The following is a 24,685-nucleotide window of genomic DNA, read 5'->3' on the forward strand; positions in this document are numbered from 1 at the left end:
AGTTGTAGTTTCGCGCCCCGCGCCCGGCCTACAAGCCCCAGAAGCCTCCGCGAGCCGCCGTTGCCCGGTGTTGGCCGGCGGGGACGACGATGGCGGCGACGGAGACGCGGGGCGAAGTGGGGTCGCCCCCGGGGGAAGGTAAGAGAAAAATAACACGCACAGGTCGTGTCTCCTTCCCTTCCGCCCACCGGGGTGGGCTCCTGGGCGTCCCGCCGGGGGGGCCGGGGCTAAGGGCGCTGCCCTCCTGCGGGTCCCTCGGCGGCGGCGGGGGGGGGGGCGCGGTGGTCTGTGGGAGTTGTAGTCCCAGGGCCCGAGGTGGCTGCGCGGGAGGCGGCCGGCCGAACTACAAGTCCCAGGGGGCTCCGCGGCCGGCTCGGCGCCGCAGCCTGCCCACCCTCTCTAGAGCGCTCACGGTCCGCGCAGCGCTGCGGTCATGCAGTCGTACTCAGTCAGCGCTTACTCTGTGCACAGCACTCTACTAAACTCTTGGAATGCGCCTAGGACAGTGCCCTGCACAGAGGGAGCGCTTAACAGATACCATCAGCATCATTATTCATTCATTCAGTAGTATTTATGGAGCGCTTACTGTGTGCACAGCGCTGTACGAAGCGCTTGGAGTGCGCACAGAACAGTGCCCTGCACTTAGTGAGCGCTTAAATACCATCAGCATCATTCGTTCATTCAATAGTATTTATTGAGAGCTTACTGTGTGCACAGCACACTACTAAACGCTTGGAATGCGCCTAGGACAGTGCCCTGCACAGAGGGAGCGCTTAACAGATACCATCAGCATCATTATTCATTCAGTAGTATTTATGGAGCGCTTACTGTGTGCACAGCGCTGTACGAAGCGCTTGGAGTGCGCACAGAACAGTGCCCTGCACTTAGTGAGCGCTTAAATACCATCAGCATCATTCGTTCATTCAATAGTATTTATTGAGCGCTTACTGTGTGCACAGCACACTACTAAACGCTTGGAATGCGCCTAGGACAGTGCCCTGCACAGAGGGAGCGCTTAACAGATACCATCAGCATCATTATTCATTCATTCAGTAGTATTTATGGAGCGCTTACTGTGTGCAGAGCGCTGTACGAAGCGCTTGGAGTGCACACAGAACAGTGCCCTGCACTTAGTGAGCGCTTAAATACCATCAGCATCATTCGTTCATTCAATAGTATTTATTGAGAGCTTACTGTGTGCACAGCACACTACTAAACGCTTGGAATGCGCCTAGGACAGTGCCCTGCACAGAGGGAGCGCTTAACAGATACCATCAGCATCATTATTCATTCATTCAATAGTATTTATGGAGCGCTTACTGTGTGCACAGCGCTGTACGAAGCGCTTGGAGTGCGCATAGAACAGTGCCCTGCAGAGTGAGCGCTTAACAAATACCATCAGCATCATTATTCATTCATTCAATAGTATTTATTGAGCGCTTACTGTGTGCACAGCACTCTACTAAACGCTTGGAATGCGCCTAGGACAGTGCCCTACACAGAGGGAGCGCTTAACAAATACCATCATCATCATTATTTATTCATTCAATAGTGTTTATTGAGCACTTACTGTGTGTGCAGATCACTCTACGAAGCGCTTGGAATGTGCATAGAACAGTGCCCTGCACATAGCGAGCGCTTAACAAATGCCAACATTATTATTATAAGTGCTTACTATGTGCCAAGCACTGTTCTAAGCGCCTGGGAGAGTATAGTATAACAGTCTGCCCCTCCCTTCTAGCGCTTCTAGCGCTTAGAACAGCACACATAGTAAGCGCCAGCAGCGTGGTTTAGTGGAAGGAGCCCGGGCTTGGGAGTCGGAGGTCGTAGGTTCTAATGCCGACTCCACCACTTGTCTGCTCTGTGACCCTCGGGCAAGTCACTTCATTTCTCTGGGCTTCAGTTACCTCATCTGTCAAATGGGGATGAAGACTGTGAGCCCCTTGTGGGACAACCTGATGACCTTCTATCCTCCCCCAGCGCTTAGAACGGTGCTTGGCACATAGTAAGCGCTTAACAAATGCCATCATTATTATTACTCTAGACTGGGAGCCCGTTGTTCGGTAGGGATGGTCTCTTTTTGTTGCCCAATTCTACGTTCCAAGCGTTTAGTACAGTGCTCTGCACACAGTGAGCGCTCAATAAATACGATTGAATGAGTGAATGCATTCAGCAGTTGTTAGGGTATTCTGCTGGCACTCCTTCTCCTCACGTGTCCCTCCAAATTCAAATCAGTCATATTTACCGAGCGCTTGCCGGGTGCACTAAGTACACTGAGCGCTTGGGAGTGTACAATATAACAATAAATAGACACGTTCCCTGCCCACGATGAGCTTACAGTCAACGTAGCTCCGTTAAATGGAGCACGGCTGGGACGTTAGGAAACTGACCAAGTCCGAGAACATCATTGTTCATCCAGTTTTCTAATTGAGTAGGTCCAAGAGATTTTTCAAACTGCATGACCCCTACCACGGTACTACTTGAGCCCACGGAGCTGAAACCGACGGAATCGATCAGTAGTATTTATCGAGCACCCACTGTGTGCAGGGCAGTGTGCTAAGCGCTTGGAGAGTACGATCAAATTAGTATGTACAATCCGTGTGTGCGGGGAACCTCTGCAAGTGTGTGGGCCATTTTAGATGGAGAAGAAGAGGCAGATCCTGGAAATGCGGAAGACGTTCACATCTCCGTGGATGTCGGAGTTAACAGAGAGGAAGGATGTAAGGATAATGCCCAGGTTACAAGGTTGAGAAACGCGGAGGATGATGGTATAGGCAACTGTGATGGGAAAGGGACGTGAAATAGAGGAGTTGGGGGAAAAGATGAGAGGTTCAGTATACAGTGTAAGAGGTGTCATCCAGGCCAGAGGAAATGCAAGACTGCAGAGGAGGTGAAAGGTCCGTGCTAGCAGTGGCAATTCACAAAGAAAATCAGAGTTAATGAGAACGTTACAATACTGAGCTCTTAAATATTGCCCTCGGACGGTCAGATTTTAACCTCGCTTCTGTGATTTCTCACTTGGATGTCTCATTTCAGGTTCTGTGATCAATTGGGCGGGACAAGGACTACAGAAATTGGGTCCGCATTTGCTCAGTGAAGCGGACACACATACTTTGATTCTCGATAAAAATCAGATTATTAAATTGGAAAACCTCGAGAGATGCAGAAGGCTCATGCAGGTCAGTATTGTGTAGGCTTTGGAAAAAATGGTGATTATTTCAGGAATAATTTCCATTAAAATCTCCCCGGTAAGCTGTAGAATCATGAGTTTTTTCCCAGTGATCATTCCCCAATCTGAAAGGTATTTCACCTTTTTGGAGTAGTGTAGTGCCTTCTCCCCATCTGAGGATTTTGTGGCATACTCCCCTTTCCAGGTGATAATTAATGAAGATGTTAAATAAAATTGAGACTGGGGGCCTGGGAAAAGTGACGCTTTTTCCCCTGGCAGTTCCCCGTGACAGAAAATCCTCTCTGATCCCCTAATTTTTGAAAATCTACATATCTTGGGCCCTTTCATTCCCCTTCATTAACCTACTTGTTGACCCCATCAAAGAGCTCCAGCGAATTACGAGACACGGTTTCTTTTTACAGAAACTGACCTGCCTTTCCCTTAACAGGGAATGCTCCCTGATCCTACACCTAATCAGGGGTATTTATTGAGCACCTACTCTGTGCAGAGCTCTCTACGGAGCTGGTAGATGTTCCCTGCCCACCGGACGCTGACAGTCTAAAAGGGAGATAGTTCAACAGTTCTCCTTTATTTGCCAGGAAGGAACTCACCACTGCCTGGGTGTAACATCTGGGTTTGAGGAGGGAGACTTGCTGTGTGACCGTCAGCATTGACTTTTTTAGTGAATCTGAGTGTTTCGGGTATATATTGCTGCTTGAAATAATAGCGTTTTCTGTTTGTTCTTCCTCCAGTTATCGGTGGCCAACAATCGGCTGGTACGGATGATGGGCGTAGCCAAACTCACTCAGCTCCGGGTGCTGAATTTACCTCATAACAGCATTGGCTATGTGGAGGGGTTAAAAGAACTGGTGCATCTGGAGTGGCTAAATTTGGCAGGAAACAACCTCAAGGTGAAACATGCCTTCTTTTCCTTCTTTCAGCTCGGGCTGGAAAGATGACTGAAACGAACCTAGTGAAGGTAGAATTTAGGATCCCTTTGGCTGGGTTTCATACCCCGATCTGTAATGTGTGTCTAATAATACTATTTCCTAGAGTCTCCCAGGAGAGTAGAATAATTTTCAACCAGTAATATTAATGGCTTGCGTTAAGCGCTTACTATGTGCCCGGCACTCTGCTAAGCGCTGGGGTAGATGCAAGCTGATCAGGTTGGACACAGGCCTCCCTGTCCTACACAGGGCTCACAGTCTGAATCCCCGTTTTACAGATGAGGTAACTGAGGTACAGAGAAGTGAAGAGACCCAGCCGAGGTCACGCAGGCAAGCAAGTGGCAGGGCAGGGATGAGAACCCAGGTCATTCCGACTCCCAGGTGGAAGCTCTCTCCATTTCACCACACTTTCAGTGCAAAGAGCCATACTCGGGAAGTCAGGAGACCTGGATTCTGCGGTTTTCTTTCTGTCCGGCGCTGGCTGACGTGGATAACGAACAATGCAGGGTGGTCCAGTGGATTGAACCCGGGCCTGGGAGTCAGAAGGAACTGGGTTCTAATCCTGGCTCCGCCATTTTTCTGCTATGTGACCTCGGGCAGGTCACGTAACTTCTGTGTGCCTCGGTTACCTCAGCTGTAAAATGGGGATAAAGACCGCGAGCCCCAAGGGGGACATGGACCGTGTCCAACCTGATTAGCTCGTAACCCGGAGGGACATAGTAAGCGCTTGATAAATACCATTGAAAAAATACAGGAGCACTTTGCAGTGTCCGCATCTCTGCCTTCCTACTCGCTCATTGCACTGTGGGCCTCAGCGGGAACGTGATTGGCAAGAACAAGAGTATGGGGGGGGGGGGGGCTGCCAAAGCCACCAGTACTATAATCAATTCCTCCGGATGGTCTGTAAGTCCTCAGCTCCTGTTGGGAGACTTCACTGTTTTCTCTACTAGTAGCCCCAGCCCTCCTGCACCAAGCCCTTTGGATGGGGAAACCCACTCCGTGTTTACTTCCCTAAAGAATTGAGGGTATTGGCTTTCTCGTTTGCCTTAGCTAACACATTTAGCTGCGTTGTTTATTGTTATATTCCTTTAAGTGGGACTAAGTGAGACTCTCGGAAAAAATGGGAAAAACAGCGATACACAGTCATGCTGTTTAGGTACCAAGCAGTGGTTAGCATGATGTGTTCCTAATCCCGCCTCCGCCACTTGTCTGCTGTGTGACCTGGGCAAGTCACTTAACTTCCCTGTGCCTCAGTTACCTCATCTGCAAAATGGGGATTAAAAGTGTGAGACCCATGTGGGACAACCTGATTACCCTCTATCTATTCCAGCACTTAGAACAGTGCTTGGCATAAAGTAAGCGCTTAACAAATACCATAATTCTTCTTCTTATTTATTATTATTATTATAGGGCATCACGGAGCAGCCTATAATACTAAGGGATTGTATAAATCCCAATACTAAGGGATTGTATAAATCTCACCTTTAAATTCCTGCCACGTTTTAAGGCTGAAATAGCATCAGCGAGTTCAGCGTTTTTACAAGACAGGCGGAGCGGGAAAACAGAGCAGGGATAGAACTGAGGATTTTCTTAGAAAAGCTAATGTTGAGAGACAGAGTATAGTCACCCACTGGACTGCTGCTCCTCTCCCACGAGGCCTGTGACCTCCTCAGCACTGGCCTAAAGTGGGTGGGAGTGGGATGTCTTTATTTATACCCAGGGGCTCCTCAAGTCTCCAGGACTGTCCTCGATTGGAGAACCAGGAAATGGGAGAAAAGGCCTTGCGGCTTAGAGCATAGGCCTCTGGGAAGAAGGGTTCTTTGAGGGGCTTGGCTTGTTTCGCTGCTTTTCTGAACTAATTTTTTTTATCTTTTATCTTTTTTTTATCCAATAGGCAATAGATCAAATCAACAGCTGCACAGCTCTTCAGCACCTTGATTTGTCTGACAATAACATATCTCAAATAGGTGATCTTTCTAAACTGTCAGCTCTGAAGGTAAGCGTGTTTCTGAAGGTTTGAGATCCGACTCTGGGAACTATGAGTAGAGGGCAGTTAGCGTTCAATCAAGCGCTCAGTTATTGAGCTTTTACTGTGTGCAGAGCCCTGTACTAAGCACTTGAGAAAATACGACAGAATTAACAGACACTCTCCCTGCCCGTTATGAGCTAGTTCCACGCTTAGGCAATATTCAGAATGTTCCCCAAGTCCTTGAATGACTACTTGGCTCCCTGCTGATCTGTTGTAGGCTGAAATTGAATGTGGACTGTCTCCTGTCCCTTGAAAGTTAGTCCTTCTTAGAGGAGGGTTTTCCTTATCTCCATCTCTCCCGGGGTAGAATTTCTTTCCTGGGACTAATTAAGGTTTGGTGCTTCTCAGAGTAGGGAAGCAAGCTGTTTCGCTTAATTAAACTTTCAGAGACTATCGATGGTGTTTTGGTTTTTTGTTTTTTTCCCCAGTGGAGATCTGTAGCTAATTTCGAGGTAGCAAATCAATTCAATTTTCCCCCTTAGGGCGGAGATTGCAGTACTTCTGAGCAACGATCATTCTCGGAAATTTGAGGCACTTAGGTACCATGGTGATAGGTGTCGAGAGAGTTCAGCCGAACTAAAAATAATGTCTCGTTTCAAAAGTGTTTTTTTTTTCCCTGTTTGAGTTATCATCACTGGTTTGAGCGGGTCCTGGGATCGGGGGTCGGATGGCCTGGGCCGGGCAGCAGAGACGTGACCTTGTTTGAGCTGGGCTTAGGGTTGGGGCCGGTCTCTTGTGTGGCAGACCCTCTCATTCTGCAGAGTAGAGGTGGCAAAACGTGGAGGTGTGAAAGATGGCAGCTGGAGTTGCTTCCTGCTCTGGCCCCCTGTGCCACTTCCAAAGCAGAGTCGTCTCACGTGAAGGGCATGAAGCTGGGCCGAGTGCCCTCTTTGCCCCCCGCACCCCCAAAAATAGAGTATCGCGTGAGATCCCACAGGTGACGTTGCCCAGCAGATGCCAGCCAAGCTCTAAGGCTCTTTGCGTGGGTTTTTTGTAAATTTCTGCCCCAGCATATCTTCTCCCCAGGGGTCAAATATTGTGGATTTTGTTCCTTATTTAGACATTTTAAATCAGGCATACTCACCTTCTCTGGGGACCAGTTTTCCCGTCTGTAAAATGGGGTTAGGATTGTTTGCCACCCGCCTCTCTTGGGTGTCCTATCGATGGTTAAGATTTTGTGAAGAACAAAATCGAACAGAGGGGCAAAGAATAGCGTGGTATTTTAAAGAGGGAATTAGGACTTTAAATAGAAGATGAGTTCTTCTGTTTTGACTTTCAAAATAAAAAAAGAGAGAAATTGTCTAGGAAGCAAAGTGGTTCCTTGACTCATTTAATGGCCAATTGCACCTGCCTAAAGTAGGTAACTCCGCCTCGATGTCTCTTTTTGTTTTGCCAAAAAGACTCTGTTGCTGCATGGAAACATCATAACTTCACTTCGAGTAGCACCTGCTTGCCTACCTCAGAGCTTGTCCATCCTTTCACTGGCAGAAAATGAAATCCGAGACCTAAATGAGGTAAGCGTCCACCTTAGAGAGGAGGACTGTGGGATTATTGTCCATTTTTTCTTTTCTTTTGGTGGAATTGGAGGCAGAGTTTCTTAAAACAATGTACATTTGGTATACATACATACCATTCGCAGTTTGACCTTTTTTTCACCTCCCTTAAAGTAGAGTCCTGCATGGGCTTGATTTTCAGGGTTCCATCTGATGCAGCCTGGACCTGTCTCGACGCAAGCCCAGGAGGCTTTGAAACATCGGAGCCAGCAAATTTTAGATAAAGGGATCCTCTCTAAGGGGCTCGGCCCGGACAGGGTGGACCACACGCTCTGGGTTTCTCCAAGCTGGTGGATTGGAGCTCAAGGGGATAATTGTCGGCCCCTAAATGCCGCCTCTCTGTAACGGTCGGGGACGCCGGGGCTGAGCACGGAGCGTCCCCGTCGTTCCACAAAGGTCTCTTGTTCCAGATCTCTTTCCTGGCCCCCCTCTCGGAGCTGGAGCAGTTGTCCGTCATGAACAACCCCTGCGTGATGGCCACGCCTTCCATCCCGCCCTTTGACTACCGGCCTTACGTCGTCAGCTGGTGCCTGAACCTTAGAGTCCTGGATGGATATGGGATTTCTCAGAAGGAAAGGTGAATCCCGAGCATCCCGCGCTCCCGGTGTCACGGCCGTTAACCGGCGAGCCTTTGGAAAATGATACTTATGATAACCGTGGTACTTGTGAAGCGCTCAAGCGCTCAACTGTGTGTCTGGCCCCGTTGTAAGCACCAGACTTGTGGTATTTGTTAAACGCTGACCATGTGCCAGGTGCCAGTCTGAGAGCTGGAATTGTGGTATTTTTTGTTTTTTTTTTGTGGTCCCTATCGAGCACTTACTGTGGGCTAGGCACTCTACCGAGCTCTGGGGTAGATATCGGCTAATCGGGTCGGACACAGTCCCTGTCTTACGAGGGGCTCGAAGTCTTAATCCCCATTTAACGGATGAGGTGAGGGAGGCACTTAGAAGTGAGGTGACTTGCCCAAGGTCACACAGGTGGTGGCAGTAGGATTGGAACCCAGGTCCCTCTCCCAGGCCCGAGCTCTTCCCATTAGGCCACCCTGCTTCTCGTGAGGGAAGGGGAGCAATGAGAACCCGCTTCTTTCCCGCAGCGGGGCTGCATCAGGTCAGGGTTCATCTCTTCTCTTTTCAGTTTGAAAGCCGAGTGGCTGTACAGTCAAGGCAAGGGCCGCTCTTACCGACCCAGCCAGCACATCCAGTTGGTTCAGTACCTGGCCACCGTCTGTCCCCTCTCCTCCTCACTCGATCTTCAAACCGCCGAAGATGCCAAACTGGAGAAGATTCTGAGCAAACGGAGGTAATGACGGGTCTATCGGTGGGATTTATCGAGCGGTCGACTCAACGCCCGGGAGAGTGTGGCGCGACAGAGTCCGTGCCCACCAAGAGCGAACGGTTTAGAGAGGGAGACGGCCGGTGAAAGAAATCACGGATCTGTGCCTAGCTGCTGAAGACGGGGTGGGTATCGAGTGCCGAAAGGGTACAGATTCAGGTGCTTAGGTGACCCGGGAAGAAGAGGGAGGAAGGGAAGTAATAATTGTGGTCCTTGGTAAATGCTTACTCTGCCAAGCTCTGTTCTAAGCGCTGGGGTAGAGACAAGTTAATCAGATTGCACCCAGGCCCTGTCCCACATGGGGCTCACGGTCTTAATCCCCATTTTACAGACGAGACAGCTGAGGGACAGAGGATCGAAGTAACTTAGTCGTATTCATGGCGTGCTTAATGTGTGCAGAGCACTGTACCGAGCACTTGGGAGAGTACAGTAGAATAGATGCATTCCCCGCCCACACGAGCTGACAGTCTAGCAGGGGAGAGTGAGGTAATCAGGCTCAGAAAATGAAAGACTGCAATTCCGGGGTCGTGCAACTTCTAGCCTGATGAGACTTCTCTGCCGGAGAAAAGAAAGGTGAATTTGCAATAATCGTCATACGTCGATGTTTTCAGGCTCCACCAGAGGCAGTTGATGTACCAAAGCCAGAACGAAGAATCCCCTTCTTCCTCCTCTCCCCACGAAGCGGAGGTCTCCCCTGCGGCCGAGCCCCCGCGCCCAGCCCAGGCGACTCAGTCAGTCCCTGAAAGGGGTAAGGTTTGTTTCCGTGGGCTTCTACGATCTTTCCCAGCAGCTGGGCACTTGGGAAATTGGGAAAATGGGAGAAAATCTGTGTTTCCGCACCCCTGTTCTGTCTCGTCTTCTCTAGCGAGGCTCGGAACCTGGTACTGGGAGCGGATGTGCCTGCTCCTCTCTTCCTTTCCTGGAAACACTGGGGATGTAGATGCAGATGCTCTTTATTTAACTGTGGAATCTACTCTGTGCCTAATACTGTTTCAAGCGCTGGGGTGGGGCAAGTGAACCCGATGCAAGGCCTAGGAGTCGGAGGACCTGGGTTCTGATGCCCACTCCGTCACTTATCTTCTATGTGACCTTGGGCAAGTCACTTTACTTCGTTGTGCCTCAGTTCCCTCATCTGCACAAGAGGCATTCGATATCTACTTAGACTTGAGCCCCTCATGGAGCCTAATTATCTTGTATCTACCCCAGCATTTTAATACAGTGTTTGGCACATAGTAAGCTCAGGGTCGCGCCTGGACAGTTTCCAATACTCTACCGGTTTTGCCCTTGCCTATGGGAGGGAGAGCCAAGCAGAGGCCTACCTATTCCTAGTTTGGGCATTGGCCGGCGAGTGGATGGCCATCTGCTACAAGTCAAAACTTACCCGTGCTGGGCAGCAGCGGCACGGGAGGGAGTCGAGGGCGGAGACTTAAGTTTACTGCGCGGAAGGAGGCGGTGGTAAACCGCTTCTGGGTTTTTACCAAGGAAACTCCGTGGATCCGCTACCGGAACGATTGCAGTTGGAGGTGGAGGGATCTGGGAGGGATGCGTCCACGGTGTCGCTGTGGGTCGGGCATGACTCGACGGCATAAGGCAAGATGAGCGCTCAAGAGATGCCACAGTTATTACTGTGATTACCGGAGCTCCAGCCACAGGAGATTTTTCTCTTATGACTCTGAGCCAGGTTTGCACCATAGGGGTTCCGTACTTCATGACTAAAATCTGCGATTCACGTCTCATCGCCTCCAGCTGTTTTTCAGGGACTTGGATTTAAAGCGAATAGATAGGTTTAAGACGAGTCATTTGTCCAATATTCTGACCTGGCCCCGTTCTTCTAGAACCAGTAGTCCAGATAAATTCTTGGCTGGGAACAAGTTCCAACGCCGACCATTCCTACGCTAAGAACAACTTCCCAGCGTCGGTAGCCACTGGAAGTTATTCTCCTAACGAGCTGTACCTGGAAGACATCCAGGCGGATGAAGACCAGCTGAACGGTAGTCTTCTGTCTTCAGAATCCACTTTTATGCCCATTACCTCGGGGTCATCGCCGTTATCTCCTGTGGAACTGAGGCTCTGTGGCATCAATTTGAGACCAGAGAACGACGACACCCTAATCGAGCGAGAAAAAGAGGAAGAGGATCGTGAGCCGGGAGAGACTTCGTGGGTTTCCAAAGAGAATTCCACTATGGCGTCGGAAAATGAAGACAGTCCCAAGGAAGATAGGAAGGATGTGTCACTTTGCCCTGACCTAGCGACTACAGGTGATGTCTTGAATGACAGCAAGAGCTACCAGGCAACAGCCCCTGAACCCCAACTGGTTAGTGAAGAAACATCACCAAAAATCTATCCAGCCCAACTCCCCTGTGGAATTCTGTCTGCTACGTCTGCCGCTCTGAATGAAGACACTGCGACACTTCAGAAAATGAATACAGCGGCCACTAAACTTCAAGCCTGCTGGAGAGGATTCTACACAAGAAACTACCACCCTCGAGCCAAGGAAGCGCGGTATGAAATTCGACTGAGCAGAATGCAGGAACACATTGTTTTCTTGACTGAGGAAATAAGAAGGTAAGCTGGAAGTTCTCTTTGAATTTTTTTTGTTTGGTTTGGTTTTCTTCCACTGGCCTGAGAGTCAGATTTTTGAGGGCGTGATCCAGAGCCCGGAATCACCTAGGAGATGCTTCTGGGCTCGGTTGATAAATCTTCCTTCGGATGATGGAAGACTCTCCTTGACCCTTTTTAGGAGCCTTTTTTTTTTTTTTTAATTCTGCTTATGCAAAGGAACTCTTAAGGCAGAAGACAGAACCATTGAATTTGGGGAAGAAGGAACTGGAGTAGAAGTGGGACTGGAAACTAAAGTTTCCACCTGGATTTTTGGGGCCCAGCCCAAATCCAGCAGGCATTGTAATTTTTAAGTCTGCCCTGTCCAGAATCCCCAGGCTTGGAAAAAATGCACTGGTTCTACAGTAGAAGTAGTATTTATTAAGCACTCTCTGTGTGTAGAGCACTCTACTAAGGAAGGGCTGGGACAGAGTATGTAAGAGTGGAAAAAATTGGTCACCGACCCTGTCCCCATAGGGGTTTACACTCTAGGAAAAGGTTGCGGAGAGGACTTGAGATGGACATATCTGAAGCAGTGAAGCAAAATATTAAAAGAGCATGAGGGACAGGGTCAAAAATACACAATGAAAACGAAAGTCAGTAGGGTGCTATGACTGGAGGAGCGTTATTTCAGGCTCCACATCACTGGGAGTCCACGGCGTAGCCGAAGCCACAGCGGTGGCTTCCGCAGCCGCCAGCTTCCCTAGAGTTTTCCGGAGGCCTCGTTATGCAGGTGCCAGTCTTTCCCGCCGGGGTGGTAGAGTAGCTGGGATGAGGGTGGTCCCCTCCACGGTGGGGAGGCGAGCATGGCTGACGCCCAAAGCATCCTGGGAGCAGGGAGAGAGTTCCTCAGCCGTGGTGGACGGGGACTAATGGAGGTCAGAGAGGCGAGGCCTGAGATTGACCAGATGTCCTTAACTGGAGGGCAAACAGCTTCTCTCCTTCAGACGGTGAGATCCTTCTCCCGGCTCGTCTCCCGTGAGTCCCAGCTTTGTGCATTTTAGTGTGCTTTTTAGCTAGTGAGCAAGAGGACTTCCTTCCCTTGATGGCACTGGGGCAAAACTCGAGGGGCCATTCAGACCTTCCGTACGATCCGTGGGATATTCCTGACTCTTCAGCAGCCAGCACGTGCAACTAATTAGCACCTTCCATCCCCCAAGCGGCCAGGTTTCAAAGCTGGAATTTGGACAACTAGCACTTCCCTCTCCTCATCCGAAGCATCGTTCAGGAGCAGAGGAAGCGGCCAAGCCATTTCCCCACCTGTAGTTAGGTGTGTGCCTTGATAAGGAGTCACTGTAGGTTGGGCTCAGAGACTACAGCCTCTGACTGACAGGGAATCAATTTCCTTTGAGTTCTCCATAGGCAGATGACACAGAATGAAAAGCGGTCTCTCCGCTTCAGACAGCGTAGTGAAAAGTTATCGACTCTTGGGAACCTAGCCAAAATGGGAAAACGTGTCACGCGTTTAGGGTACATAAATCCGATCGAACTCGGTGGCTTTAAATGGGAAAGATGTTTTCAGTGGTTTTGGGAACGTTGCAAAAGGTGGGATGTGATGATGGGGAACGGGTAATTGGTTGTCCAAGCCCAGACAGGGTCATGGAAGCAATCCTGGGCAAAATTAACCACTACCCCATTGTTCTGCTATTTTGAAAGTTCAAACCTGATACCCGTTATTGCACTCTCCCAAGCGCTTAGTCCAGTGCTCTGCACAGAGTACGTGCTCAATAAGTACCATTGTTCAATACCGGTGTGGGCTCGGGGTTGAGAAGTAGCGTGACCTAGTGGACAGAGAACAGGCCGGGGCGTCAGAGACGCCTGGGTTCTAATCCCACCTCCACCACTTGTCTGCCGTGTGCCCTCGGGCAAGTCATTTAACTTCTCTGGGCCTCATTTACCTCATCTATAAAATGGGGATTAAGACCGTGAGCCCCGCTGGGGACATGGACTGTGCCTGCCCGATTACCTTATATCTGCCCCAGCACCTAGAATAGTGCCGGGCCCATAATAAGTGTTTGACAAATACCATTTAAAAAAAAAAAAGGCAAAACTTGAAATATATGTTTCACGTAGGAGAAAACTGAAGTAGAGGAGACTATTTCTAGACTCTCCCGTAATGTATCTCTCTGGTACGTTGGCAGTGATCAGAGCATCTGTGTCACAACCTTAACTTTATGCCAGTAATCTGAAGGTCACATTGTATTGTAGATTGAAAAAAGAAAGAGATGAAGAGCACATTCAAAAGCTTTTACAAGAGGAGGCTGTCAGATTCCTTTGGAACCAGGTGAGCACCCACACACTGAAGACCCAGTTAACCCTGCGGCAGAACATAAGCTTCTGCGAAGGCGAGGAAAAGAGGAACCTTAGAAAATTAATCTGGCACTGATCTAAACCATTAGCTGCCCTTCGTGGAGGATTAAGGGGTAGCAACTTCCCTTTTTGCCACCAGCTGCTTGAATAAGGTGAAAGTCTTTCATTACACTGAATTTGAAGATCATTTTCAGACCTATTTGGTTTTGTTGGAAAGTTCAGGGGGTGAAGCAGTCATTTTTTCCCAAAAGATTGACGTGACTTTGCCGTTCCCGTTTATGTTCTGTTGCTCTTTTGCTGCTCGAATTTGTTGTCCGGGAGGAAGATGGTAATGAAAAGTCTTTGTTTGCAGTCAGTGTGCCCTGAGAAACCCTATAGGAGTTACTCTGGAGAGAGAATTTGGAGAGTAGCGATACGCTTTGAAAGCCACTTTGGCAGTAACGACGGCTTTTGGCTTTCGCAGGTGAGATCCATACAGGACTGGCAGTTCACGGTGAACCGGCAACTTGGCGCCGCACGGCCGCCTGGACCTCTCGTATCCAGCACGCTGATGCCGACCACGTTAACCGAAGAGTCTTCTCGTTCCTGGCTCCTTTCAGACGCCGAATGTCACCACGAGAAATCCTTACCCGAATTTCCGGACTCGGGTTTTCACTCATCCCTAATGGAACCCTCTCCCCTACCGGATCCCCGGGATTTTGACGGAAGCTCCACCGAAGGAAGCGAGAGCTCGATCCTGGGGCATTCCGTGGAGACGGTCAAACACGGTAAGGGTCCAGACGCCAAAGAGGTCCAAGCGGATCGTGGCGAATGGAGCAGAGATAGTTCTAACAGCGAACAGGATAGTAGTCTTCTCCACCAGTATTTAACGTCGGTCCAGCAGCTAGAAGATGCCGAAGAACGGACAGACTGCAGCGAGGGGATAGAAGGCAGTAATAAGCTTCAGATCGCCCTCTCTCCAGAAAAGCCAAGCACCTCGCCTGTCGGCGTAACTCCAGACGTACCTCGGGATACACCTGCCAGTCTGCAAGGGGAGATCAACCCAGCCCCAGAGAACTATAAAGCAGATGTTGAAGTTCAGGGGCACCAGCCAGAATGTGATTCTGCCTTTCAGGTGCTACCTGTCGGTATCGCGGTGTAGGATATTTCAACTCCCAAGAAAATCGAGGGAAACGTCCGATTTCTTTCCCCCCCCTCAACTTTGAGAGCCTTGGTTTTTGGGGTTTTTTTTTAGTTTGTTTTTGTCACTTTGGTTTGGTTTCCCTATTTATAGAAAATGTATATCCCTCTCCCACATCTCCCAGGAGATTTTGAGGTTCCATTGGATTAGCATTTTGCTAGTCTCATACCTTCGAATGCTTAGCTATGCTAAATCGAATGATATTTTTTACCTAAAGCTAATACGCACTTTATTTCCTAATAGCTGAATTAAGACTTCTTGTTCTTTGGTGAAGTGTCCCCCCAAAAGATCGTTTTCTTCGAGTGGCACTCCCATTCAAATATCTAATACTTTGGAATGCTTTTCTCTACGTTGTTATCCCTAGCTAAGCCGAAATTGGGGTCTTATACCGCTAACTGAGGGAAATAATTTTCTGGAGCATTCAGACGAATGAAATGTGGTGTTGTGTGCTTGACTGGAGTTCACCGAGAGAGGAACAAAGGACGGGAGTGCACCACGTTCATTTTTCTCCGTTTGATTTCCCTGAAAAGATCTGAGAAAACCTTGTGTGAGGAAAAGGGAAAAAAATAAGACTGGAGGATCTCTCAGTATGAATATTCTTACTAAAAATAGATATTTCAGGAGGTGTCAAAGTGTCATAGAATGGGAATTTTAGCCCGAAACACGTTGGAAGCCTGGCTGATCTAAAACAGCAGTGGAGGGAAACCGTCTTTCTAGGCATCAAAAATAGTTTAATTCAGGGATCAGTGCCATTGAAAAAAGCATCACTTGGGATTATTTACATCCTCCGAGTGGGTGCTTTTGAATGAATAAATCAGCCGTTACACCCGCCTGATGGGCCAGATCTTTCTGCTTGCCCCCTCTGTTTTCACTTGTATTCATAGTTTGAGGGTATCATTGTGATGGATGTGCATACTCAATTCTCTTCTCCTCTTTCTCCCTTAGATAAGGCATGTTTTCAGGCAGGTTCCCATACGCTAGTATAGGAATTAAAGCTGTTTGTTTTTGTTGTTTTTTTTTTTTTCCTTTGGTTTCCTTTTTTTTTTTCCCAGAAGAAAGAGAAAAACACATTTTCAAGCTCTGGGAAAGCACCACTTAATGGATGCTCTTACTTAATGGATATGAAGAAAGAATATCAGTGTATGTCTTGTTTTAGGGGAAGAAAAACCATAACCTTCACCCAACAGAAAAAGACAGGGAAACACACCAAAGAAACCAAGAGAAAAAATCATTTTCCAAATTAGTTTGGCCAAAGTATCATTTGGATTTATAAGATTTTGTCTCTTGATATGCTATTGGAAAATAAGATGTTTCTAAAATAATTCCTACTCAAGCCCTCTTCCCCCCCAAAAATAAAATAGAATAAAGTAAACCCACAGTGAGGTTTAAACCTATGGCACACTAGATGGCCACTTTAATTGGATTTTAAAAGACCAGTTTTCATTCTGGTGAAGAAACGCTTGTGAACTGTTGTGAACATTGTGAACTCTTCTCAGATTTCACCTGGCTCTTCAAAAATGAGATTTATTTGTCAACTAGTGGACCACAACCTTCCACTGAAGGCCCATTTTAAACATTCACAAATCGAGTGGAATTATATCGTGGGTTTATTAGCAGTACTCAGGTGAAGAATTCTCTGAGATTCACTCCAAGAGATCCCAAATATTTTGCTGAGGAATTTTTCCTGTTTACGGTCTGAGCTTAAAATTAAATTCAGTGTGCGCTTTTTGCATCGCGACCCTGGGAGAAAATCTAATCGACTGCATGTTAAAACCAACTGAAGCACTTCACTGTTTGGGATGATGTTGATTTCAGTACATTTTAAGTGCCTCATTTGCTGCCAATAACAAGTCAGAGAAAACTCAATTTAGATTGCTCCAGTGCCAAAATACCACTCCTCAGCGAGATTCATTTTCCGAGAAAGCCACAGAAATGTTAAAGTTCAGTATTACCCAAAGTAATCAGGTCTCACCTGGCAGGAAGTATTTTGGTTTTTTTTAAAATTACATCAATCTTATCTGATCTTCAATATTCCCTTAATTTGAAGCCTCTAGTTCCTCATATATTCAAAATGGTTTCACTTCATGAAGATTTAGCAGATTATGCAATATTTTTCTTCTACCTTTGGAGAAGTTTTTAACATACAGACATCTTGGCAGGGTTTTTTTTTTTTAATCTTCCCTGCAGTTGTACAGTTTATCTTGCATGTTTAATCAATGTGAAATAGCTTAAATTTAGAATGTAGTGAGCGTGTGGGAGGAGGTGAAAAATTTGTCTAGAATGTATTTTTCAGGGCTCAAAAAGGAATTCAGAGATGGGTTATCTGAACGTAAAGTCTGTGTTTGAAACAGTTCAGGTGTCCAGGAAGATGAAAAACTTGCACAGTTAAGAAAAAGTCCATCTTAAGCTGCTCCTGTCAGAAGAAAATGGCAGAGTGAAAATGGCGCCTGGGAGACGAATCAGAAGCATATCAAAGAAGTGATTTTTGCAGCGGCATAAGGATTCGAGTTTTAGTTCATCAAATGTTTGATTTATGTTTGGTTTCAAGAACGAAAAAGAACAGTCAGGTTATATGGATACTCAGGTTCGCTTTTTTCCTACTTTTAACATATATGAAGTAGGTTTGCATACGAGATTTCTCATTTAGTTGAAAGATCAATGTGGGTAGAATTTTGGATGTGCCGTGGAGATATCCTGAACTGTGTATTTCTTGAGATTTTTGTGGAATCGGGGCAAATCCGACTCTTCTCCAGTTGCTCTACGAATTCAGTTTCCTGAAGTGATGAAGAATTCCATATTTTTCAACTAGAAGTGAAGACTCTAGAAGAAGGTAAGCCTTGGGATAATAAGGAATTTCCTAACTTTTTATATTTTGGAAGCCTAACTGGTCCATTATTTCTACCCCAGAGAAAGTCCTGTCACTCGGCGTAGCTTATTGAGTGCCTAAAATGGGCGGAGGGCCCTGTACTAAGCACTTGGGAGGGGACACCTCCAGCGGATTGCACATATTTAAATTTTCACCCTTTGGGGTCAGGGAATAAAGAAGGGGGAAGAAACACAGTAGTTTAAAAGAAGGTTAAGTGAAGGGGTCATATATAAAAGTTCAGTTAAGCTGACTGTGTCTTAACAAAGGCGCTTTTATTCGATGACAAAACGGAGTCCTGAGATCGACGAACGTCACCCGTTAGGCTTCAAACCTACATTGTTGCCGAATGATCCGGATGTAAAGCCCTAAATTTAACTAATTGTTACGGAAGGCTCTTGCTATGCCAATTGACACATACATAACCTACTTGGGTTTACTCTGTAATTTGCATGCCGCCGGAAAAGTAGTAAATGACGCACTTAACCGCTGAATTGTTTTTTTGTGTGTGCAGATACACTTTGTTAATAATTTGGAATGTCACTGAGCTTGCTCATGCTCCGTTCTGTTCAGCCGCTCACGCAGTCGTGTATTTCCATCTTCTCTACTGAACCCGAACCCTTCTTTCCACTTGAGGCCGATGGTTTGAGAAGCTGGCCCGACTCAGGGACCCCTGGGTATTTACCCTCTTGGTCCATTTCGGTTCATATCTGCAATGGAGTTTACAAAACGTTTATTGAAACACCTCAGTTCTCTCTGTTCGGGCCTGGCAGGACGAGTTGCAGAAATTGAAAAGCAACTCGAAAATTTATCAGTTTCCCATTGGCAACCGAGTGGTAAGGAGCCGTTTTCTCTCCTTCGTGTGTCGATAGTCGTTTTATTTTTGAGGACTGCGCACCCAGTAAAAGTAAATTTAAAGTACTCTGGTGCTTTCAACAGAGGACACCTGTAAATATTAACGAGGGTTTCTCCCTTCATGGGGCACTGAAGAAAAGGTAGAGGGTTTTCTAAGAGCATCATCTACCGTGGTTTGAGTTTGGCTTCACAGACGGTGCCCCATGGTGCCCCATTAAAAATTCACTGCAAAAAAACCCAAAAAACTCTAAAAACAAAATGCCTCGGCGAATACTCAAATATATGATTGTAGTCACAACAAAAGGTGCTTCTATCTAAGAACGATCGCCATACCAAAACTCGTTTCCTTCCCTGACTGGAGTTGACAGCGGAAACTATTCTATGGGGCCTTTATTCATTTTTCAATTGCATTTCTTTGAGTCTCGCAGGAATTTTCCCCTGTGACACTAGAGACTTCAAAAACAATTAGGCTGTGGTTTATTTCAGGTTTTTTATATATGGCGACAGTGGGTGCCTAAACAGACAACTGGGTTCAGTCCGTGTATTTTCTATGAACGTTTACATTTTTAAATTAATTTTCTTAAACATTTTGTTTGTACCTCTGAGTTTCTAACTTTAAATAAATTATTTGTGTACTTGGATTCCTTATTTCTCTCTGTCATCATCAGTAGTGATAATGATGCCCCTTTCTGTGGTTATGAATGACAGGTGTAGTCAACGGCCCAACTTTTTCTGGAGCGTTAAACCCCCACCTCGCGTGAAGATCCGTTTGGGTTATTGGAAGTGAGTTTATCTTATACCTTTCCAGTTACTTCACTCAGCCTTGGGGTTGATTCTCCTGTTTATTGATTTAATAGTAATTACGGCGTCCGATTCCAAAGAAGAAACCTAGGGTTCCTGAAATGAAGCCTGGAGGGCTCGCTTAAGTCCCCGGAGATCCAAGAACCCGAGCGATTCTTTGGGCAGGGAACACGTTAACCGACCCCCTTACGCTGTACTCTCCCCAGCGCTTACTACAGTGCTCTTCACCCAGTAAAGGACTCAAAAAATACCGTCGATCGAGCGGTTTGTTTGGAATCAGAAGCAGAGGTGTCGAGCTGGAAGCCAGTCAATCCTTCGGTGGCATTTGAGCGCTTACCGTGTGCAGGGCACTGTACTAAGCACTTCAGCAAGGTAGCCGGGCCGGGGCCCTTGCCCCAAACCAGCTCGTGGCCTGGGAGAGGAGACACCTTAGTATCATTTAGTGTATGGAATACCTTTGTGACTCTAATCACACACGCACACTGTTTTATAGCTGTGATTATATAATTTTATGTGATTATATATGATAGCCTTTCTATTTTGATGGTGTTGATCATTTAGTCGTAATACCTTGGTAACTCAGACCACACGCACACCATTTTGTAATTGTGATCACCTATATGTGATTATATATATTTTTTTATTTCGATGGTATTGATCATTTAGTGTAATACCTTTGTAACTCAAACCACACCCATGCCATTTTATAACTGTGATTATATATATTTTTTCATTTTGATCATTTAGCGTGAGAAATACCTTTGTAACTCAAACCACACACACCCATGCCATGTTATAATTGTGATTATATATATTTTTTCATTTTGATCATTTAGCGTGAGAAATACCTTTGTAACTCAAACCACACACACACACCATTTTATAACTGTGATTATATATATATTTTAATTTCAATCATTTAGCGTAAGAAATCCCTTTGTAACTCAAACCCCCCCCATACACCCCATTTTCTAAGTGTGATTCTCTGTATTTTTTGATTTCGATCATTTAGCGTAAGAAATCCCTTTGTAACTCAAACCACACACCCACACACCCCATTTTATAATTGTGATTCTCTGTATTTTTTAATTTCGATCATGGAATGTAAGAAATCCCTTATGTAACTCAACCCCCCCCCCCCCATTTTCTAAGTGTGATTCTATTCCTTTTGATTTCGATCATGTAGCGTAAGAAATCCCTTGGTCAGGCGCAGCACCGACCCGCACGGCATTTTCTAGTGGTGATTCGGTGAGGATGGAAGGGATGGGACGTGGTCCTCTCGGTGGGGGCTGGGCGGCGGCGGGCCCGCTGCGTCTGGCCGCTCGGTAAAACCCTACTTAAAACTCACCTCCTCCAAGAGGCCTTCCCAGACTGAGCTCCTCTTCCCCTTCTACTCCCTCTGCCATCCCCCCTTTACCTCTCCGCAGCTAAAGCCTCATTTTCCCCCTTTCCCTCTGCTCCTCCCCCTCTCCCTTCCCATCCCCTCAGCACTGTACTCCGCCGCTCAACTGTATATATTTTCATTACCCTATTTATTTTGTTAATGAAATGTACATCGCCTCGATTCTATTTAGTCGCCATCGGTTTTTACGAGACGTTCTTCCCCTCGACTCTATTTATCGCCATGGTTCTTGCCTGTCCGTCTCCCCCGATCAGACCGTGAGCCCGTCAGACGGCAGGGACCGTCTCTATCTGTTGCCGACTTGTTCATCCCAAGCGCTTAGTCCGGTGCTCTGCACATAGTAAGCGCTCAATAAATACAATTGAATGAATGAATGAATGAATGAATGAATGAATGAATGAATGAATGAACGGTAAGGCCGTTGCGGCCCCAGCGCTTAGGGCAGGGCTGCGTTTGCCGTTGGCGCTCCGGACACGCCACGGGGCCACTGAGTGAATGAATGAGTGACGGAATGGATGGATGGATGAATGAATGAATGAATGAATGAATGATGAAGAGCAGGCACCGTCTCCATCCGTCACCGATCTGTCCATTCCGAGCGCTCCGCACATAGTAAGCGCTCCATAAATAGTCCCGAATGACCGAACGAGACCGAGGTGTCCATTCCGAGCGCTCAGCGCAGCGCTCCGCACCTAGTAAGCGCCCCATCAATACTAGGGAACGGCTGACTGAACGGTGGCCCCCCTCCCAGGACCGGCCCGGGGCACTTCCGGCTCGGCGCCGAGGGCCGAGCTCCGATTGGTCGGGAAGGGTAGGGGGCGGGGCCGGGGCGAGGGGCGGAGCCGGAGGCAGAGCCCCGATTGGTCGGAAGGGGGAGGGGGCGGGGCCGGGCGGCGATGGGGGCGGTGGCCGAGGAGGAAGAGGAGGAAGAAGAGGAGGAGGAGGAGGAGGAGGAGGAGGAGGAGGAGGAGGAGGAGGAGGAGGAGGCTGCCGCTGCCGCTGCTGCCGCCGCTGCCGGTGAGAGGCCTGAGTCCCCCCCGAGGCCCCGCGGCCTCCCTCACCGCCCCGGAGACCCTCAAACCCCCTCGGCCCTTCTGCCCTCCTTCTCCTCCCCCCACACACAATCTCCAACCTCAGCGCCCCCCCCCCCCCCGTCTCTGCTGCCCCCGTGTCCTGCCTCCTCCTCTCCACCCGCGGCAGCCTCCTCCTGCTCCCCATCATCCTCCCCATCCTCCTCCCCATCCTCCTCCTCCTCCTCCTCTTCCCCATCATCCTTCCTATCCTCCTTATCATCCTCCTCCCCATCCTGCTGCTCCTCCTCCTGCTCCCCATCCTCCTCCCCATCCTGCTCATCGTCCTCCTGCTCCCCATCCTCCTCCTCCTCCCCATCCTCCTCCTCCCCATCCTGATTATCCTCCTTCTCCTCCCCATCCTCCTCCTCCTCCCGATCCTCCTCCTGCTCCCCATCATCCTTCTGCTCCCGATCACCTTCCTCCTGATCTTCCTCCTGCTCCCCGTCATCCTCCCCATCCTGATCATCCTCCTCCTGCTCCTTCCCATCCTCCTCCTCCTCCTCCTCCTCCTCCTCCTCCCCATCCTGATCCTCCTCCTCCTGCTCCCCATCATCCTCCCCATCCTGATCATCCTTCTCCCCATCCTCGTCCCCCTCCCCATCATCCCCCCCATCCTGATCCTCCTGCTCCTCTTTCCTCCGATCCTCCTCCTGCCCCTGATCCTCCTGCCCCTGATCCTCTTGCTCCTGGTCCTCCTGGTCCTCCTCCACCCTTCCCATCCCGCTCCCGCTTTTCCCGCAGGCTCCTTTCCCCCCGGCCGGCCTGGGGGGGGGATGGGAGGGAAGGTGGGGGCGCCGCCTTGGCCGCCGGCCGGGCTGCTGCAGGCCTGCCGAGGGACGGGGGCACGGAGAGGGACAAGGAGAGGGAAAGGGAGAGGGAGAAGAAAAGGGTGAGGGAGAAGGAGAGGAAAAGAGAGAAGGAGAAGGAGAGGAAAAGGGAGAAGGAGATGGAGAGGAAAAGGGAGAGGGACAAGGAGAGGGCAGGGCGGGGCAGGGCTGAGGGGTGGGCAGATCCCAGTCCCAGCCTGGGATCCACACTAGACTGCAGCTGCACAGCGAGGAGGAGGAGGAGGAGGAGGAGGAGGAGAGGGAAGGGCCCTGCCAGGCCTTTGGAGAAGACTCGATTTCCTTGGCTCAGGCCCCTACCTGCAAGGCCGGCGGCATCCCGCCCTCCTTTTCCACCCTGCCGCATCCCCCACCTCCCTCCCTCCCTCCCTCCGACCCCGACGGCCACCTTCCCCCTGCCTCCCCGGGAATTCCTCCTCCACCCCCTCCGGCTCCTTCCCCCACACCTTCTTCTTGTTTTTAATGGTATTTGTTAAGCGCTTACTCGGTGCCAGGCACTATGCTAAGAGCCGCTGTAATAATCAGAAGAATGTTGCTATGTGTTAAGCGCTTACTGTGTGCCGAGCAGCCTTCTGAGCGCCGGGGTAGATACAGGGTGATCGGGTTGTCCCACGTGAGACTCACAGTCTTCATCCCCATTTCACGGAGGAGGTGACCGAGGCACCGGGAAGCAAAGCGACTTGCCCGAAGTCACACAGCTGACGGGTGGCGGAGCCGGGATTAGAACCCGTGACCTCTGACTCCTAAGCCCGGGCTCCTTCCGCTGAGCCACGCTGCTTCTCTGTAGATACAAGCTAATCGGATTGACACGGTCCGTGGCCCACATGGGATGCACGGTCCGAATCTCCATTTTCCAGATGAGGGAACTGAGGCCCAGGGTAGGAAAGTCACTCGCCCAAGGTCACGCAGCAGACAGGTGGTGGAGGCGGGATCGGAACCCAGGTCCTCAGTAATAATAATGATGGTATTTGTTCAGGTTCTAAGCGCTGGGGTAGATGCAAGGTGATCAAGTCGTCCCACGTGGGGCTCACAGTCTTCATCCCCGTTTTACAGACGAGGTCACTGAGGCACGGAGAAGTGAGGTGGCTTGCCCCAGGCCACACAGCAGACAGGTGGCGGAACCGGGATTAGAACCCTGGTCCTCCGACTGCCGCACTCCAAGATCCAGCCGCCTCGCCCCCCCCTCCCCCTTTCCCTACCCCCCGGTCTGTCCGGGCCCGCTACTGGGTTCCCACTTGGTGGTGGGAGAGGTTGGAGGCTTGAAGAACCGTGACTTAGTGGAAAGAAAGCAGGGGCCTGGCAGTCGGGGCAACCTGGGTTCTAATCCCGGCCCTGCCACGTGTCTGCCCCGGGTGACCCCGGGCGAGTCACTTCACTCCTCTGCACCTCAGTTCCCTCTTCGGCAGGACGAGGATTCGACTCCCGCTCTCCCTCCTACTCAGACGGTGAGCCCCGTGGGGGAACCTTATTCGCTTGGATCTACCCCGGCGTTCAGTACGGTACTGAATGGGGAATGGGGAAGCAGAGTGGCTCGGTGGAAAGAGCCTGGGCTTCGGAGTCAGAGGTCATGAGTTCGACTCCCCGCTCTGCCACTTGTCGGCTGTGTGACTGCGGGCAAGTCACTTAACTTCTCTGTGCCTCGGTTCCCTCATGTGTCAAATGGGGATTAACTGTGAGCCTCACGTGGGACAACCTGATTACCCTGTATCTCCCCCAGCGCTTAGAACA

At 49.0% G+C, this 24,685-nt stretch overlaps 2 protein-coding genes across 2 annotated transcripts in view; both read left to right on the forward strand.

Annotated features, from left to right (window-relative positions):
- Nucleotides 1-3: 3 nt before the first annotated feature.
- On the forward strand, nucleotides 4-19,477 carry CEP97 (centrosomal protein 97). Its single transcript, XM_007657333.3, has 11 exons — nucleotides 4-138; nucleotides 3,037-3,179; nucleotides 3,922-4,080; nucleotides 6,011-6,112; nucleotides 7,546-7,659; nucleotides 8,109-8,275; nucleotides 8,833-8,997; nucleotides 9,642-9,778; nucleotides 10,866-11,595; nucleotides 13,837-13,912; nucleotides 14,402-19,477. The coding sequence occupies exons 1-11, from the start codon at nucleotides 90-92 to the stop codon at nucleotides 15,077-15,079; spliced, it is 2,520 nt and encodes an 839-aa protein (XP_007655523.1). The 5' UTR covers nucleotides 4-89; the 3' UTR covers nucleotides 15,080-19,477.
- A 2,547-nt stretch (nucleotides 19,478-22,024) lies between these two features.
- Nucleotides 22,025-24,685, forward strand: part of NXPE3 (neurexophilin and PC-esterase domain family member 3) — a 29,130-nt gene continuing 26,469 nt past the window's right edge. Inside the window, exon 1 of the mRNA XM_029082193.1 lies at nucleotides 22,025-22,056. The gene's annotated coding sequence lies outside the window, so the exon portion shown is untranslated. The remainder of the gene's footprint in view (nucleotides 22,057-24,685) is intronic.

This window comes from Ornithorhynchus anatinus, chromosome 17 (genome assembly GCF_004115215.2).
Source record: "Ornithorhynchus anatinus isolate Pmale09 chromosome 17, mOrnAna1.pri.v4, whole genome shotgun sequence".
Lineage (NCBI taxonomy): Eukaryota > Metazoa > Chordata > Mammalia > Monotremata > Ornithorhynchidae > Ornithorhynchus > Ornithorhynchus anatinus.